The following is a 16,320-nucleotide window of genomic DNA, read 5'->3' on the forward strand; positions in this document are numbered from 1 at the left end:
TTTCTTGGCTGCCACCTGACCTCCATGGGATCCTTTGCCTTACCAGTATTGTGTGTGGTCAAGGGGACAGAGGAAAGGGCTTCTTAGGCTTCTCCTGCAAATAGTAGGTGTGAGTTGTGAGTGTGGCTTAATAAATTGTGAGCAAAGAAATTAAATGATGCAGTAAACCCAAATTCAAGATTTTCTCCCACTCATCAAGTGATTACATTTTAAATTTTTATTCATATCACTCAGGGGAAAAATATGATTCAGTATAACGTGTTTAATGTACACCTGATGTCCTAGCAACTGACTACATACTTAAAGAGGTAAATGTATCTAGGGCTGAAATATGGGTAGTTTCTTAATAGGCATAGTTTTCATTGTTATGGGGCAATTTAAGTGGATGCCTCTTTAAAAAGTGATAAGGATAAATAGGGTTCTTATTATAGTTGAATAAATCGTGTTACTTTCTTTAAAATGAAGCTTAAAGCTGTAAAGTTTATAAAGACGCCTATTGCAATTTTTCAGTTTGAGGAGGAAAGGAAAATAGATTTATCTCATTTACTGAATATCCACTGAAGTATCTAAGAATCAGAGCCGCTGTGTACCTGCTCCACGGATGCTAGATCTGATGCTGGCATCTGATGAAGATGCTAATGTGGGCCTGCTAATTTTAAGAACCCAGATTAAATGTTTTTAGCTTGCTGTCAAACTCCTATGAAGGAAAAGAACCTACTTTGAAACCTTTGTTTAAAGTGGCATAAAATTAGTTCTCATAGCCAATTGTTATTTAGTTTCAGACAGATGCATACATTTAAATGAAATTCTGCAGTGCTTCAATCCCTCTCAAAGGTGATAATGTGTTTTCCCCTACTTGTGAAATTGTTGTAATTTCACAGTCTTACTTAGATTTAATTGTGTTTATTAAGATTTGAGACAAATGATTCCAATTTTACTTTGTAGGATTTTTTCTCTTTGTCTTTTAATTTTACTTGATAGTGGTAACATGGAATGTGTAGAAAACAGCAAAAAATAGCAATACATTGTTAAGTTCAATAATTTAACCCAAAGAACTCAGTGCAGCAAAGAAGCCTTTCTTTATATTAGTTCATTAGTTCACTTGACATGTAATTAAAATAGAGCCACATATTTCTCAGTGTAATTACTAATAAAATGCTTTTATAAATGTAGTTTATTATGTTCTATGAGCATTTGGATGGCTCTTTTTTATTCTCTTCATAGGCTAAGGATAATAACATCAGATTATAAAATCTCAGGCTATAAAAGTGACAGAATGCTACAAGTTGACAACAGAATAAACCACATCATGAATATTGAGGAACTTGGTAATAAATGCATGTGGTGGCATTTATTGTTAAAATATTTACTTGCCAGCATAAAAGCTACAGGCCTTGGTACTGTACTTCGAGTTATGGTCGGCACAGGAGAGACCGTGGAAGAGCAAGACTACATGCCCAAGGGTTGTGTATTGTTGTGGGATGAAAAGTGAGACCAAAAAAAATAAGAATCAAAATTACCCATTTGATGTGTTTGATCTTGATACTTTCTGTGTTCCTCTGTCAATGCTGTGATGAAGAGATTAAAGAGAAACAACAAAGTAAAAGCAGAATAGGGATAAACGAGTCAAGTGGGACTACTCTGGAAGCTAGGGAATGATCACTGGACTAGGAAAATAAGTTAAATTTGGCCTTCCATTGTGTACCTGTGGACAGGCTCTGTGCTAAGCATTTGGGCATATTAGGAATTTTATCAAGGAACTTAGCATTCTACTCCTGCCACTTCTCAGCCTCCACAAAACACAAACACGGACACAAGCATACCTTGCTAGTTGATGCATGACCAGCTAGACATTGATTAAATTGCCTTACTGTTCAAGTATAAACACAGGTCTGAGTCCTTGAGCAGATATTGGTAGTGCAAAGTTGCACATATCACCCGTTCGATCATATCTGTTATTCAACCATGAACATTTTAAGTTATGCAAAATTATTTTACTTCTTTTTGATCTTTGAACTGTTGGCTTTTCTGAGCTGGAGATATAGGTCAGTGGTAGAGCACTTGCCAAGCATGTGTAAGGTCCTGAGTTTGATGCTAAGCACCACAGGAAATTAAAAAAAAAAAAAAATGGGGCATCTGGTGGAAAACCAGGCAGGGAGAACAGAAAATATAAAGACAGCGTGGTAGGAATGAAGATGATAGTGCAGAGGAATGGAGCCCGGGGAACTTAGGAGAGAATAATTGGAGGACAAGATCATATAAGTTATGGGGAGTGAAAGACCTTAATGGCCAGTGCAAGGACTTGGTCTTCTATCCAGGTGAGGTGGGTCTGGTCAGAGGAGACATGGTCTGACTTGTGTTTTAGCAAGATGGTTCTGGCTGCTGGTTTGAGTTTTCCTTCACTGAGGGAAAGAAGCCTGGGTAGAAATGAGGCCAGTCCAGAGGCTGTTGTAGTAACACAAGGAAATTATGGTAGCTGAGTCCAAAGTGGTGATGGTGGAGGTGGTGAGAAGTGGTCAGAATCTGATTTTTTTTTTTTTTTGAGATATCAAATGTGTCATGGGGTGACAGAGACAGAGCGATAAGAAGGGAGAGAGTTGAAGGATTACCACAAGTTTTTTGCCTGAGAAATTTGGAAGAAAGAAGCTATTAACTGGGATTCAAATGACCATGGGAAAGCTTTGGAAGAGCATCTCTTCAGTTTTTGAGAGGTTAGGAACTTGAGTGTCTGAGCCTGGATTTAGACATATGCACTTTAGCATTCTTTGAAACACAATCTGGGAAATGAAGAGAAATAAGCAAAAGGAAATTTAATAAAGGCCCTGAAAGTTAAAGTACAACACAAGGGATTGTGAGGTACCGGAAGGCAAGCGAAGAAAGTGCAGACCAGAAGACACCCAGAAGATACAGCCGCAGAGGAACGCATCCAAATCAATCATTGCCTGTTTGCATTTTGTGTGAAATTTAGGTTATTACACCTCCTGAGGTGTCTCAAAATTCCTTTACAAGCCACAGAAGTTTACTGTAGGTGAAACCTTTTCATGAATGTGTGAATATGTTTAAAAGCAGGTAAGTAAGCTAGGCCATGTTCATGCCCTGGATGCTCTGGAAACCAGCATGCCTTCTGTTGAGGGACCAGAGTGCAGGTTCATGCTGATCACTGCATCTCTGAAGCACTGTCTTCTGGGAACATTGCTGCTCAGTAAGGTAGGTGTTCCAATGAATCAAGTAATTTAGTTAACAAGAATCTACAAAGTGCGATTTCAGTGAATTATCCGTTGGACACAAGTCTATGTGCACTGCAAATGTTGAGATGAAGACTAGATGGAGAGAGCCTCTCAGCCAGCACCTGGAGGACAGTGATTTAGATGGGCACCACAGATTCAGGAACTGGTTCTCCTTTTCCCAGAACTCAAGACTTTCTTTCATCCAAACCAACTTTAGCTGAAGAAATTCCTAGCAATCATGTGAATGGGAGACAGGTTACATAATTAATTAATCAAAGAGAATATGAGATTTGGGGAATACCCAGGTATCTCTGTTATTATCTGCAAGAAGAGTCATGTATTTCTGTATCACCCAAAACTGAAGTTTATATCATTTAGGATATTAGGCCTTTATGAACAAAATATAAGTATTCTACAGTGTGGTCACTTTTTTTTTTTTTTTTGCTTTTTGGTTTTGAAAAAGGTCACATTATGATCTGAAACCCTGGGTTGGGAATAAAAAAAGACTTGATTCTATTACCAGATACCATTTAGTCTATGACCTTGGGAAACAAAATCTCCAAAGTGCTATGTTCTCCCATTTGACAAATAGGTATACTATGGTTACTAAATATGCTATAACCTTGTGTGAGTATAATGTATGGAAAACAGTGAAGTATTGTTAAAAGAAAATGCATAGGTAATGTGATTTAACTTATGAGTTAACAATTTTAGGTTTTTGTGTTATACTTCTGATTCATATTCTATTTCTCTTTACCATAATATTTAAAGCACATGGATTATGCTGCAGTTAAGGATGTAGCAAGAGAGAAAAGTACAACGTATTAAACAAAACTCTTCACAGTGCCAATACAATTTACCACTGCCTAGTTGATTGTATATAGAAATTAACATCATTATTATGTGTTAGAATTCACCAGTATGCAAAGTTGAAGTTATAATTATGGTGTAGAAATGGTGATGAAAATAGCAATTCCATCAAACTTTTTAAAAATTGATTTTATTTTCCTTTTCAGGATTTAAGGTGTTAAAACTTTTCATTTTGGCCAGATGATTAGAAAGATATATAGATCCACTGATTATTTATACTAGAATAATCTTTCATTATTAATCCATTTGAGTCTTATCTCAAATCAGTTCATCAGTGCTAGCAATTAAAAATAGAAAATGCTTGTGCTCAATTTCAAGAATTAAAAAGAATGCCTTGGGAGCAAGCATTTCTTTTCTGTGGTGAGGATTGTTGGATTCTCCAATTAAAGAAGTCTCCATCCTGGAAATGAGTAGTCAATTATGAAAATTATTTTTGAATAGCCAATTTACATATCCCTAATTGTATTCATTTCTTTTGAAAGACTGAATTGGAATTTATGATGTTTTGATTGGTTACCCCCACACTTGTGTTATTAATACTATTGCCAAAAAGTTTCCCCCGATGAATGGGGCTTTGAGTGCCTTTCCTGAATAAATGTTTGAATCATAAGTAGGTTTGTTTTATTTAATGAATGAAAAATATCAAAAAATTTACCAGCAGTTTTCACATTGACACTCGCTGTACTTCATTGAATTGACAGTAGCATCTCTAGCTTCTTCATGAACTTGTGTTGGACTTTTCTGCGTCAGCTATTGAGAAACCTATGAAGTTCCTCTATGGTGGGGTAACCTGTTGGCTAACAATGCAGTCTCAGTGGACCTGCCCTTAGGACTTGTCTGTTGTCTGCATGATTAGTACAAATTTTAAAATATTTTGCTGTTATTTAATGAAAAATGACTTGGAGAAGACATTTCAAGTTTTTTAATTAATGATAAGCATTCTCTTATATGAAATAAAATTAAGAAGAAAATGGATATAATTAGTTTAAAAATGTGAAGGTTTAGTCTCATTGCATTAGCATCCATTGAAGTTAACCTAGTCCACTCAGAGTCAATCATGAAAGAAAAGAATAATTTTAATAAGCATGGAAAAAAATTGCGTATCTACATATACAAGATAAACACAAACTGTTCACAAACAATCTGTAAGAATGTGGGGATTTAGTTGTGTCTAGAAGGACAGATATAATTGGGATTTTGTAATGTGTCTTAGCCTTTGAGTCTGGAATGTTTATGTTCAACTTTTGTAGATTTAACTTTCATTTTCAAGATTTAACATTCTTGAAATAAAGAGATAATGAAGTCTTTTTAGGGATATTAGAGAAAAGTGGTAAGGGGAAGAGGCAGCCATTTCATTCCTTTAAGAGAGGTAGCCAAAATTGGTTCTCTATTTTAGGAATAGACAAAATAAACAAAAGAACAAACCATTCATTATGTCCTGACCATGGTGTTTATAGACATAATATTATTGAAGAATTAAGAGTTGTGGTACAGTAACATTAAAGTTTCAAGACTGAAGAGGACATTTTCTTTAAAATCAAATAAAGATCACAATCAGCTAGATACAGTGTCCCTTAGATATGTGTGTCCTATAAAGTAATTAGTGTTGTTGGACTTTTTGTAGCTGATTGCTGTGTTTGATGAACAAGAACCTCTCCACAAGTTTGAGAGCCCCAGCGGAAACTCTGCAGATCGGCAGAGCCCAGATGCTTTTGAGACAGAAGTGGCTGCCCAACTGGCCAAATTTAAACCAATTGGTGGGGAAATTGAAGTAACTTCTTCTGCTCTGAAATTAGGTACGTGTATTTTTAGTGGTATGCTTTTCCCCTGGTTGAAAACACATCATCTTATTGACTGTGTTGCTTTTATCCTATTAATAATTTTTTTCTTAAAAAAATGGGTTTTCCTTTTCTCTGAAAAATTATATATATTTGCAGATGCTGGTGCTCAGGTAAGTAGATGCATTTTTTTTTCCTTGAACTGAAGTGAAGGTGAATCTGAATTGCATGTCCTTGAAGAAATATCGGGGTTGGGGGTGGGGGGAGTCAGACTGTAAATGATGAGGTTGACTGTATCCTCTGAGGATCACATAAAAAAAGTACCTGAAAAAAAAGTCATTTGGCGGAGCTAAGGGTTACCAAAGAATCCATACTAGAAATAAAGGTCAGTTTCTTTCTTAGCCATCTTCTTTTTCTTCTAATATATATCTTAGACTCTGGGGAAAATATTTTGAAGTTAGTTTTGAAATTCTTTCCTGCTGCTTTATTCAAACAAGGACAATTCATCTGGTGATTTTGCTCAGAATTCTTTTTCATGATATTTGTTTTGAAGGTGTTTGTAGAAAGAGAAAATGGACATTCTTGTAAAGTTTTTATCAATTTACAACTCCAAGAGAAAATCATATCAGTTTTTGGTGATACTTCTTAGAAGTTTAGGTGAGTTTAACAGCATGAAGTTTTTGAAAACCCACCAATATTTTGGTACTTAATTTGTATTCCTGTTGAATGTGTTCACACCATTCTGAGAATGTTCAATGCATCTACCAGAGTTTAATTCTCAAACTTGAAGGACAGGCATTTCCCATGTCAAAAAAGGAATCTTACACTTTTGAAAGCACAGCATATGTTTAAAATTGCAAAAGCTGTACATAGGACTTAATTTCCCTATTTGAAATAAAATATATACTATTAAGTTGATTTTACATACAACCACACTGAATAACCATATTGTGTCCTGATTTTCTGAAAAGTATCTCAATGTCCTTTTTAAAACAAATCAAATAAAAAATAATGACCTGTGGTCTTCATGATTTTCCTCCATCTTTTGGAAACCCAGCTAGTGAAGCAGTCTGCTGGAGTAAGGGTGTTGGAGGGCTCCATGGCAGCTTTTCGTCCTCTGGAGCCAGGCTGCTGGCTTCAGCAACCTTGCAGCCCCATCATTTATTTGCATAATGGATGCCTTTTTATCCATTATGCAAATGGCATGAGAGGAAAATTAGGCAGTAAGGGAAGACGAAAGGAGAAAATTGCTCTTGCTTGTTTAGATGTTCTATTTATAAGCAAGTTCTATGGTCTTCAAAAGGCTGCACCTCAGAGTAACCCCTGTGCCTGGAAATTTGTGTTTACCTTTCTCTTATAAGTTTTTTCAGGAGAAAATTTTGTTTTGTTTTGTTTTGTTTTTCCTTAGCACTTTTGCATTTCTTTGTTTGGACCACCTGAGCAACATTAGCAATGTTGAGTACAAGAAGAAAGTGAGCTGAGGTCCCCCTTCTTTAAAATTAGGCTTTCAGTTTTCCCCACACTGACTACAAGACAGGGATAGAAGATAATACTAAATGGGGGACTACATGCCAGGCACTGAGATGAAGGCAGTGCTCTGAGTAACCTAAACACTTGACTCAGAATGACTCATTTCAGTCCCATGATACCTAATGAGATTTCATTGTTCACACAGCTATTAGGTGACTAAGCCAGAATTTGAACACTTGATGGTTCCAGTGTCAGGAACCATTTTACTGTTCTGCCTCTGAATAGGCTACTCATAATATAATAAATTGATATAACTTTCCTGGAGTTTACTTTGTGAATATATACCAAAATCTTGAAAAGTCTAACTAAATTCCTTGGCTTACAAATCCAATTTCACTTAATGAAAGATTAAATGATGAGATTAGCTAACACTCACTTTTGGGTGATTAATTGTTGCCTTCCAGCCTTTTGGCCCAAACCCTTGGCATCCTCTCCATCTTCTCTTTTTGCCCCCACCATCCTCCCTTCTGTGCTGCTTAACTTCCTTGTCCACAGCCAGGGTGTAGGCCAGAGATTCATCATCTGTTACATCCTTGCAGAGGCCTCAGATGGACCTTTTCCTTTACAGTGCCTGACCTCTTCAATCCCTGCTGATGCCAGGCTACCTTTCTAAATCACAGATCTGATTATGTACTCCTCTGCCTAAACAACCTTTGGTGTCTCCCTATTGTTCCAAGAACCATGTCCAAATTCATTAGGAAGCCAGTGTACATGGTTTCTCTGAATTGGCTGGAGGACTTTGGACAGAGATAATTATAGATTAAAAAAAATCATTCCTTCTCCATCTTCATGGTTTAGCAGATTGATTTTTTTTTTCTGGAACTTAAAGAACACAGTAAACACACATTTATCAGGTTTTCAGATACAGAAGTAAAAAGAGGAAAGCAAAACAGCCAGCTCTGGTGTACACCCTATTCCTGGCCCCAGGGCAGGACTTGGTCATAGGCCAGGTATCTCAGGATGGAGTGATATGGTTGGCAATAGATGTAGTGTTTGTGGCTTTTCTGGGAGTGACCCGATTGGTTGTCAGATCTACACTGAAGTTCCCTCTAGATGCAGAATGCGAGAAGGCAGGCAGAGGAGGACAGCAACCCACCATGACAGAGTGATTATAAAGTACAAGTCACTGAACCCCAGGCCTTTGTTGTTATTCACCACTTAGCTCCCACAGGCCATTGGAACTGGTTGTACTTCTGCCCTGAGTTCTTTCACCCAGGCTGGAACAGCAGATGCAAGGCCTAATTCTTGCTAGTTTTCTCATGATTAAGGCCCATTCAATAAAATAGGAATTTTACTCAGTGCCTGCTTACATTTTTTTTTTTTTTACTTAAGGCAAAAGAATTTAAAAAAAAAATATTAGGAATCAACATATTTTTACATCTAGGCCATGCTGTCACTATAAATTTATCTGTTTTACTGGCTTACGAAATTAAAATATTTTCAATGTTCAGTAAAATTTTTGTATCTCCTTTTTCAACACAAGATAGCTCTGAACAGGGCAGAGGCTGTGGCTCAGTGGCAGAGCGCTGTGAGGCACTGGGTTTGATCCTCAGCACCACATAAAAATAAATGAACAAAATAAAGATATTGTGTCTATGTATAACTAAAAAATAATTTTAAAAAGATAGCTTTCAACAATATTCTCATAAAAACTAATAACTTTTCCTATATGGTGCATAAAGAGATTGGTCCTGCTATCCTTCCTTTTACCTCCAAGATGAAATACCTTATACACAGGATACTTATTGCATGAAATTCATTTGCACTGGCTCTTTGTGACCTAGCTGCTTCCTCTTTGCCCACCCTTCTTGCTGGCCACCCTTCCATGGCCAACATAACCTGTAAACATTGTGAGTCACTTGCCATTTCCCAAATTGACTACTTTCAAATCTCTGTGCCTTTGCAAGTACTGTTCCCTTTGCCTGCCTTGCCCCTGCAATTCCTTTTTATATTTTAACCTGATTAAAAAATGCACCTTTTAAGCCCAAACTCAAATATGACCTTGTTTATAAAGACTTGTTCAAATATTTGAGAATGGTATCAGAAGTGTACAATAAATATATTTTTAAATATTCATTCAGCAACAAAGAGTCACAAAGATGAACATCAGAAATCTTCTACCAATCTAAAGGGGTTTGTGGCTTCATGCCCTGAATGTTAATAGGGCATATACATATGAAATATATTTAATTAATATATAGGATATATATTTATACATATATATAAGTATATGTATATATGTAATTGGTAAGCAGAGTTTTAAATCAAGTGGACAACTGCATAATTCCAACCTCATTTATCTAAATTATTTTCTACCATTCCTTTTCTAACAGATTTTTTTAATGAAATGACTGAATAACTGAATCCTGACTTAGTCATAACTAGAATATTATCCAACACTTTAAGATTCTATGTTTTTTTGAAACTGTCCAATGCCCTTTACCATATACTTTAGATATTGATAACCTAAGAGTTTACTTAAAAGAAGATACACAGTGGACAAAACACCAAGAGTGATAGCAAAAAGTCATATTTACAGAATTCATTTGCATTTTTAAATCACCTAGTTTAAGGATTTTCCAATTCTTGACTGTGGAACTAATCCTGTAGTTTTTCTGAGCATATTTCAGTGATTCAACAAATATTTAATTCTAGTGTTTTGAATCAGTGGAACCCCACCTTCAGTTCCCCCAAAGGGATTCTGCAGCCATAGCCTGAGGTTGCCCCAAATCCCTGTCCCTTGAGAAACAGTGATATGGAGCTGGTCCCAGACCAGTATTTGAACTAACTGTGTGTCCTAGGAAAGTCATTTCACTTGCCTCTATCAGGACAACATTTTTCTTTTTTCCAAATAAAAAGTAAAGTAGAGTAGGACACATTTGGATTTCTACAAAAGTGAAAACTCAGAATCAAGGACATCAGGCTACCATCTCTTGTGTCTTCACCATATTCTCTGGGCCACATTTTCTTATCTATAAAGCAAGTCTATCTTGCTCCAGTGGACTGTGATCATCCCAGGAGTATTTCATTAATACCAAGCTGAGTTTGAATTTAACTCCATGTTCCTGTCAATTTATCTCCCATGGTCCAATTAATTAGTAGTTTTATATTGTGCCTTTTGATAATTTTTCTCAGTGCTCCCTGATTGAAATTTGTTATTTCGAGTTCAAGCTTGCACAAGAAAATATTTCTTTAGTTATAATTATTTTAGCAATGCAATTTCAATAGTGTTTCAAGATAAAAAGAACTTTAAATTTGGCTGTTGCCACTTGTGTGATCTTTGTTACCTAGATGTAAACCAATCTGATTAAAGTTAGGAGCGAACTAGTATGAGCTTTATTTTCCTCTTTGTGTTAAACTTTGAAGACGAGCTACTTTCTATTTGAAAGTGATTCTTGTTTCTGAGACTTGAAAGGTACCTCAGATGCTTTATTGTTTCCTTGTGTGTTTGTGCTTCTTCAAAACAGAAATGGAAATTATGATTATATGTTTGTTATAATATCATTATTTTCAAAACACTGAGTCCCCTCCTCTTTATTTTCAGTAGTTCTCAGAAAATATTGTGTAGCCACAGATTATTGTTGGAAATTGTAACTATTTTCTATATGATTTTGAATAACTCACCGCACAAAGGAAACATATGGGAACATTTTTCTCAATTCTTAAGGAAACCAAATCCCTTTATGGCAGTGATCCTCAGGAAAACATAAAGAAGGAGGAAGTTTATTCCTTTAATTAGGCTGCAGTGTCTAAGTAGCTGCTGTGCCCATAATGTGAGTTTAAGTATTGGCATCTGATCCTAGACAAACACACTCACACCACACACATAGCAGAACTTAAGCTCAGGGATGGGTTGTGCTTCTGATGGAGCCTTTGAATTCTCACTACAAAGCACGTAAGCACGTAGGGTTCCTTATTGCTGGAAGCTCTGCTGTTGGCTTCAAACCCAGGGTTAAAATTATCAAGGAACTGAGGTCATTTGCTTGGATGAATCCATAAGTCATAATTTGGTCATTGTGTTTCATCCTATTTGTTTGCTGTTGAGGCTGATTATTCAAAAGTTAGCAGCTATAGAATAGCTTTTCTTTCTTTTCCTCTTTCTTCCCTGGAAGTCTGGTGTTTTTTTTTTTTTTTTTCCATACAGGCTTAGATGAATGATGTTGTAATTAGCTATGGTAACCTTGCTGAGCTATCATCAATCAGTCATAGCCATATAGTCAACAAAATGTATGTGTGTTTTCTGGCAAGTCAATCAGGACAAAGAAGGTGACAGCATTTCTAACCTATTTTGGGCACCATTCTTCTTTTGCTATTGTTGCTTTAGTTTTTATTTTAGTTTTTGTTTTCAGAATAGGTGAAGGGTTGCTTTGGGAAATAAACATTAGTGTGTTCACTAAATATCCAAATTTTTGAAAATACTTTGGTAAAGGGCCAAAGATGCTATTTAATTGAAAGAATGAAGTCAATGCCTGAAGACAAGCAGCTGCTAACAACTATTAGAAGTTAATCACCATACAGGAGTAATTTTTGTTTGTCTTGAGGGAAGTCCAAATAGGACTAATATTTTTAATATGCAGTTTTTAATATACCTGACATTTCCTCCTCTTGTTCAGCATATCTATTGGCTAAATTTGGCACCTAAATTGGTAATAAGTCGGTCATGCTCTGACAGAAAATCCAGAGGAAATTTACATAGAACCAAAAGTATAAGAGAGCACCTGAAAAGCAAGCTTTCATTCTTGTTCCTTTTCAGCTGTATTTTATCAGTAGATTATATGACCTCTAAAAAAACACAAGAGTTCGCCATCTCCCCTTTGGCCTCTTACTGATGCTGGACCCACACTGAGATGGAGTCTGCAGATCCTCTAATAAACAAACCGAATGAAAGGTCACCTTTCCTACTGTTCATTTGATATTAGACCCCTGGGTTTTTAAGCCTCTTTTGCAGATTGCTTTTAATGGTAAGGCCAGTAAGGCCATGTTTACAGAGGCCTTGTCCCTAAGTAGTGAAAATATTCTCAGCAATGCTGTCACATTCACCTTCTTATACTGCCCTGTACTCCTGATAAAATGATTTTTGTGGTGTGTCCTCTTAATAAAAGAAAGAGAAGAAACAAACAAAAACCAATGCATGCACCCACTATTTCTTCTCCCCCAGTTTTAGGTACTTGTGAGGCAGCTCAGCCCGACCATGGAGAATTGCCCTTTGGTCTCTCTGTGGAGCCTACCAGTGTTTATTGTAGCATGCTTTTATATGTCTACTATAGCATGCTTTCGAATATCTTACCTATATTAAAATTTGTTAAATACACCTCAAATTTTAAACCTGTAAATCCTTGTGGCCATAAAATTGATTATATTTTCTCATAAATTTCTAATCACTCCTAAACAAATTATTTATAACCAACCTGATTTTCTTCTGCAGTCTGTATTTCAGCAGTCTTGCTAAGAATTCAATATAGGGTAGAGTCTTTTCCTCTGACAGAAATATAAGGTTTAGCCGTTTGGAATTTCTTTCCCCAAGAGTATGCACCTGGGCACATTCACATGATTCTTATTTTCTTTATGCCCAGATGGGCAAAGAAAAAACCCACTAATTTAATTATTTACAGAAGATCCATCTTAAGGACAAGTCACTCAGAGTTGGACACGCTTTTGTGACTGGCTCAGGATTTTCTCATTTGCTTTGTCTGATAAAGTTATGTGATAAATTACGCCCCAATATATACACATTTGGCTATTTCCCTTTTTTGTACCCTCTTTGAAACTTTAACCAATACCTTGGTTTGGCCCAAAGAAAGTAAAAAAATACAGAAACAGCTTGATCTGTTCATTCTCACATCCAAGGCGATAAGGAAAGTGACAGCCTGTGCTTAGCAATGGCCTTAAAAATAAGCCCTCTTTTGTTTACCGTTCTTTTAATATTTACCAGATAAAGGAGCAGGACCTCCCAGACAGCCCCACCACACCCTATCTATTTATCTCTGAAACAATGTATCCTTCCTCTGGAACCCAGAAATAGCCCTCATTCTGTTTGTTCATTTACTTGATGAGAAAGTTTTTGAGAGCTATCAGAAAATACAGGTAACCTTCTAAAATACCAAAATAAATTCTGATCGCTGTTTTGTGTAAACATGAGATTGTGTGTAAACTCCTCAAGCTCCTTTACAGATGGAAGAAATTTGGGACTTTATGTTTCTCCCCCCCCCCCACCCCGTGTGTAAAAATTAGAGGAAAGGAAATTATGTGGTACATCTTATATTTTCCTTTTGTTTAGATGGAAGACTGGGCTATGGTAACTGAATGCATGTATGTGGAATATATTTCGATCAAGGAAAATGAATAGGCTCTTTGCCTTGCCACAACCTATTTAAAATCTTAACACATATATTTGGTGTCTTAAGATAATATTGACTAAAATAAGCCATTACTTCAATATCCATATTTCTTAAAACTCTTAGGAAAGATGACATTTCTAAAGTCTTTTTGCACTATTTATACTAAAAAATGGCTACATAGCAGCAAGCTGAGTGGCCTGGTGTCATCTGGGTGCTGTGTAATTGTGATGATCAATTAAACCCTACTTGTGTTTTTAAAACAAATAGACTCTCTTCCCCCCAGAGATCTGAAAGTATGAGGCAAACTTCTTGTTTTAGTCACAGTTCAGGAATAATGTCCTTTGACCTCATGACTTTAATTCTGTGTTACAGTTAACTGCCTCTGTGGCAGAGGGTTTAGCATCTGCATAGCTAACATCTGCTCTTTTAAGAAGATTAGGCTTAAGAGTCTAGCTATAGAAATCAGTATATCTGGTGTCAATGCTAGAGAAAATGGTGATGTGCCTGTCACTGGCTTCAGTTAATCAATAATTATTTATTGATGGCCTGGTAGATGAAAAGCATTCTGCCGGGCTACCAGAGGAATATAAAATAACATAAGTCATAAACTCATTCCCCAGCATCTTGCAATCTCGTTGACTTTAAATAAATTACAAGGTGATTTTCTTAACTTTGTTAAGATTCCATTTTTTAAAATTTATTACTGTTGTTATAATACTGCAGAGCATACAATGACAAAACCTTATAGATGAAAAGATCTTTCCTCATAAGTTAATTAAGATGTTCACAAATGCTTTATGTGTGTGCTACTAGTCATGTGCAATTTCTTCCCATAGCTTGGTTAATTGTCTTTTATTTGGGTCTTCAGTTGATGGAGAGGTAAATGGCAATAAAATTTCAAATTTTTAGTCTGCTTGTGATACTACAATATTTGAATCTTCGTGACTCTCTAGTTCTGGACAGTGTTGATTTTATCTCCAAATTAGCAGTAAGAAATATCTGAGATTCCCAAGACCTTCCACAACCCCCAGTCCTGTCCTCTGCTACCCAAATGGGGTCTCCACAAATCACATGGCTTGATAGTTGATTCTCTTTATCTGCCCATACATCCGTGTATCCATCCATTCACATATCCATCCATCCTTCTCTCTAAAGACACTCCAGTCAAATTCGGACTTTTAATTTTAGGTAGTGAATATGGAGCCCGACTCCTACTCTGGTTAGCCTAGCAGGTGCATTATTGATAAGAATTAATTCTTCCTAAAAAGAAAGTAGATGTCTGGGACCTACTCTTAACTACCTTTTCACTAAGCCCCATGTAAATCACTGACTAGGCACCCCAAGAGTGATCTTTCCTGCTTCCAACCTGTATACTACCTCACCCTAATTTATTTGTGAGTTACAGAGAGGTTTAAGCAAATTATGTTTTCAGTCCCTCTAATCATCATTCCATGGTTGAGGGTCTAGATTAGTTAAACATGATTGTCCTGTATGTGAACTGTTCTACATTCTGCACTGCATTACAAAGGAGACACTTAGAAGATTACCTTGGAGAAGTTTGGAGAATAAGTTTCACATCTTTTTTCCTCTTTTCAGACCAATGATCACCTTTAAGAATTTGCTCAAAAATTAATTTTCTTTAAAGGACCTTCCCTTAATGCCTTTTTTCTTATTATTAAATAGATATGATGTTTAGCATTTGTTTGGTCATTTCCATGCATTTGACATCGTAATGTTCTGTCATTTCAGTAAGGTGAAGACTGACATGAGTTCGGTAAATGTTCTCTTAGAATTCTTCTTTAAGATATTTTTCCCCTAATGCTCAAAGTATTTAATTTTATTTCTTCTCTAATATCTTGATAATGTAAGCAAACAATAGTTTATTTCCCCAAAAAAATAAGAAATGGAGAAGGACAGAGATGACAAAGCATTGTGTGTTTACTCCACAGTAGTCTAGTGTGGAAATTAAGAATACAGGCCCTAAGGCACATCTTCCTGGTCATATATGGCTCTGCCCCATACAGGCAAGTTTCTTCACCACCCTGTGTCTGTTTCCTCACTTATTAAACTGGAGTATTATTAATAAATATCTGATGGGTTGTAGCAAGTGCATTTATATGAGTATATAAATGTAAAATGCTTAGAATGGTGCCTGCCGTACCAAAACTAGTCACTGTTCTTATTTTCATCATTATGTTGGTCATCTGGAAGAAGAAATCTGAAATCTCTTTGTGTTCATGGAATACATCTTTGGATCTGATCCTTAGTTCTCCCCATTCCCCATGTTTCACTTTCAACCCATCTTTGTCTCAAATACAGGTTCTGGCCATCTTACGCTCTCCTTTAAAACATAAAATTAATTTTTTTGTTTTCCTTCTTTTCAGGCATACAAGATAAATGGTAAAATAGTTTACTGAAACCAAAACAATAGTCAGGGACATTAATCAGAATAGTATAATAGCTGCAGAGGCTTCAAACAATACCTTTGTGCTTGTTTTTAGAGATTTGTAGAAGAGTAATTGCTTTGGTCCTTTTAATCTTTTTCTTCTTTTTAACTCAAGTATGGGTTACTTTTAT

The 16,320-nt window shown here is 36.2% G+C and overlaps 1 protein-coding gene across 2 annotated transcripts in view; it reads left to right on the top strand.

Moving 5' to 3' along the window:
• PARD3B (par-3 family cell polarity regulator beta) overlaps positions 1–16,320 on the top strand; it is a 1,004,964-nt gene that overhangs the window by 369,168 nt on the left and 619,476 nt on the right. For both annotated transcript variants that reach the window (XM_081260439.1, XM_081260440.1), the window contains one exon: positions 5,722–5,893. In XM_081260439.1, coding sequence (XP_081116565.1) covers positions 5,722–5,893 — 172 coding nt within the window. The remainder of the gene's footprint in view (positions 1–5,721; positions 5,894–16,320) is intronic.

This window comes from Spermophilus citellus (assembly GCF_964194105.1).
Source record: "Spermophilus citellus genome assembly, chromosome: 11".
In the NCBI taxonomy this organism is placed as follows: Eukaryota; Metazoa; Chordata; class Mammalia; order Rodentia; family Sciuridae; genus Spermophilus; species Spermophilus citellus.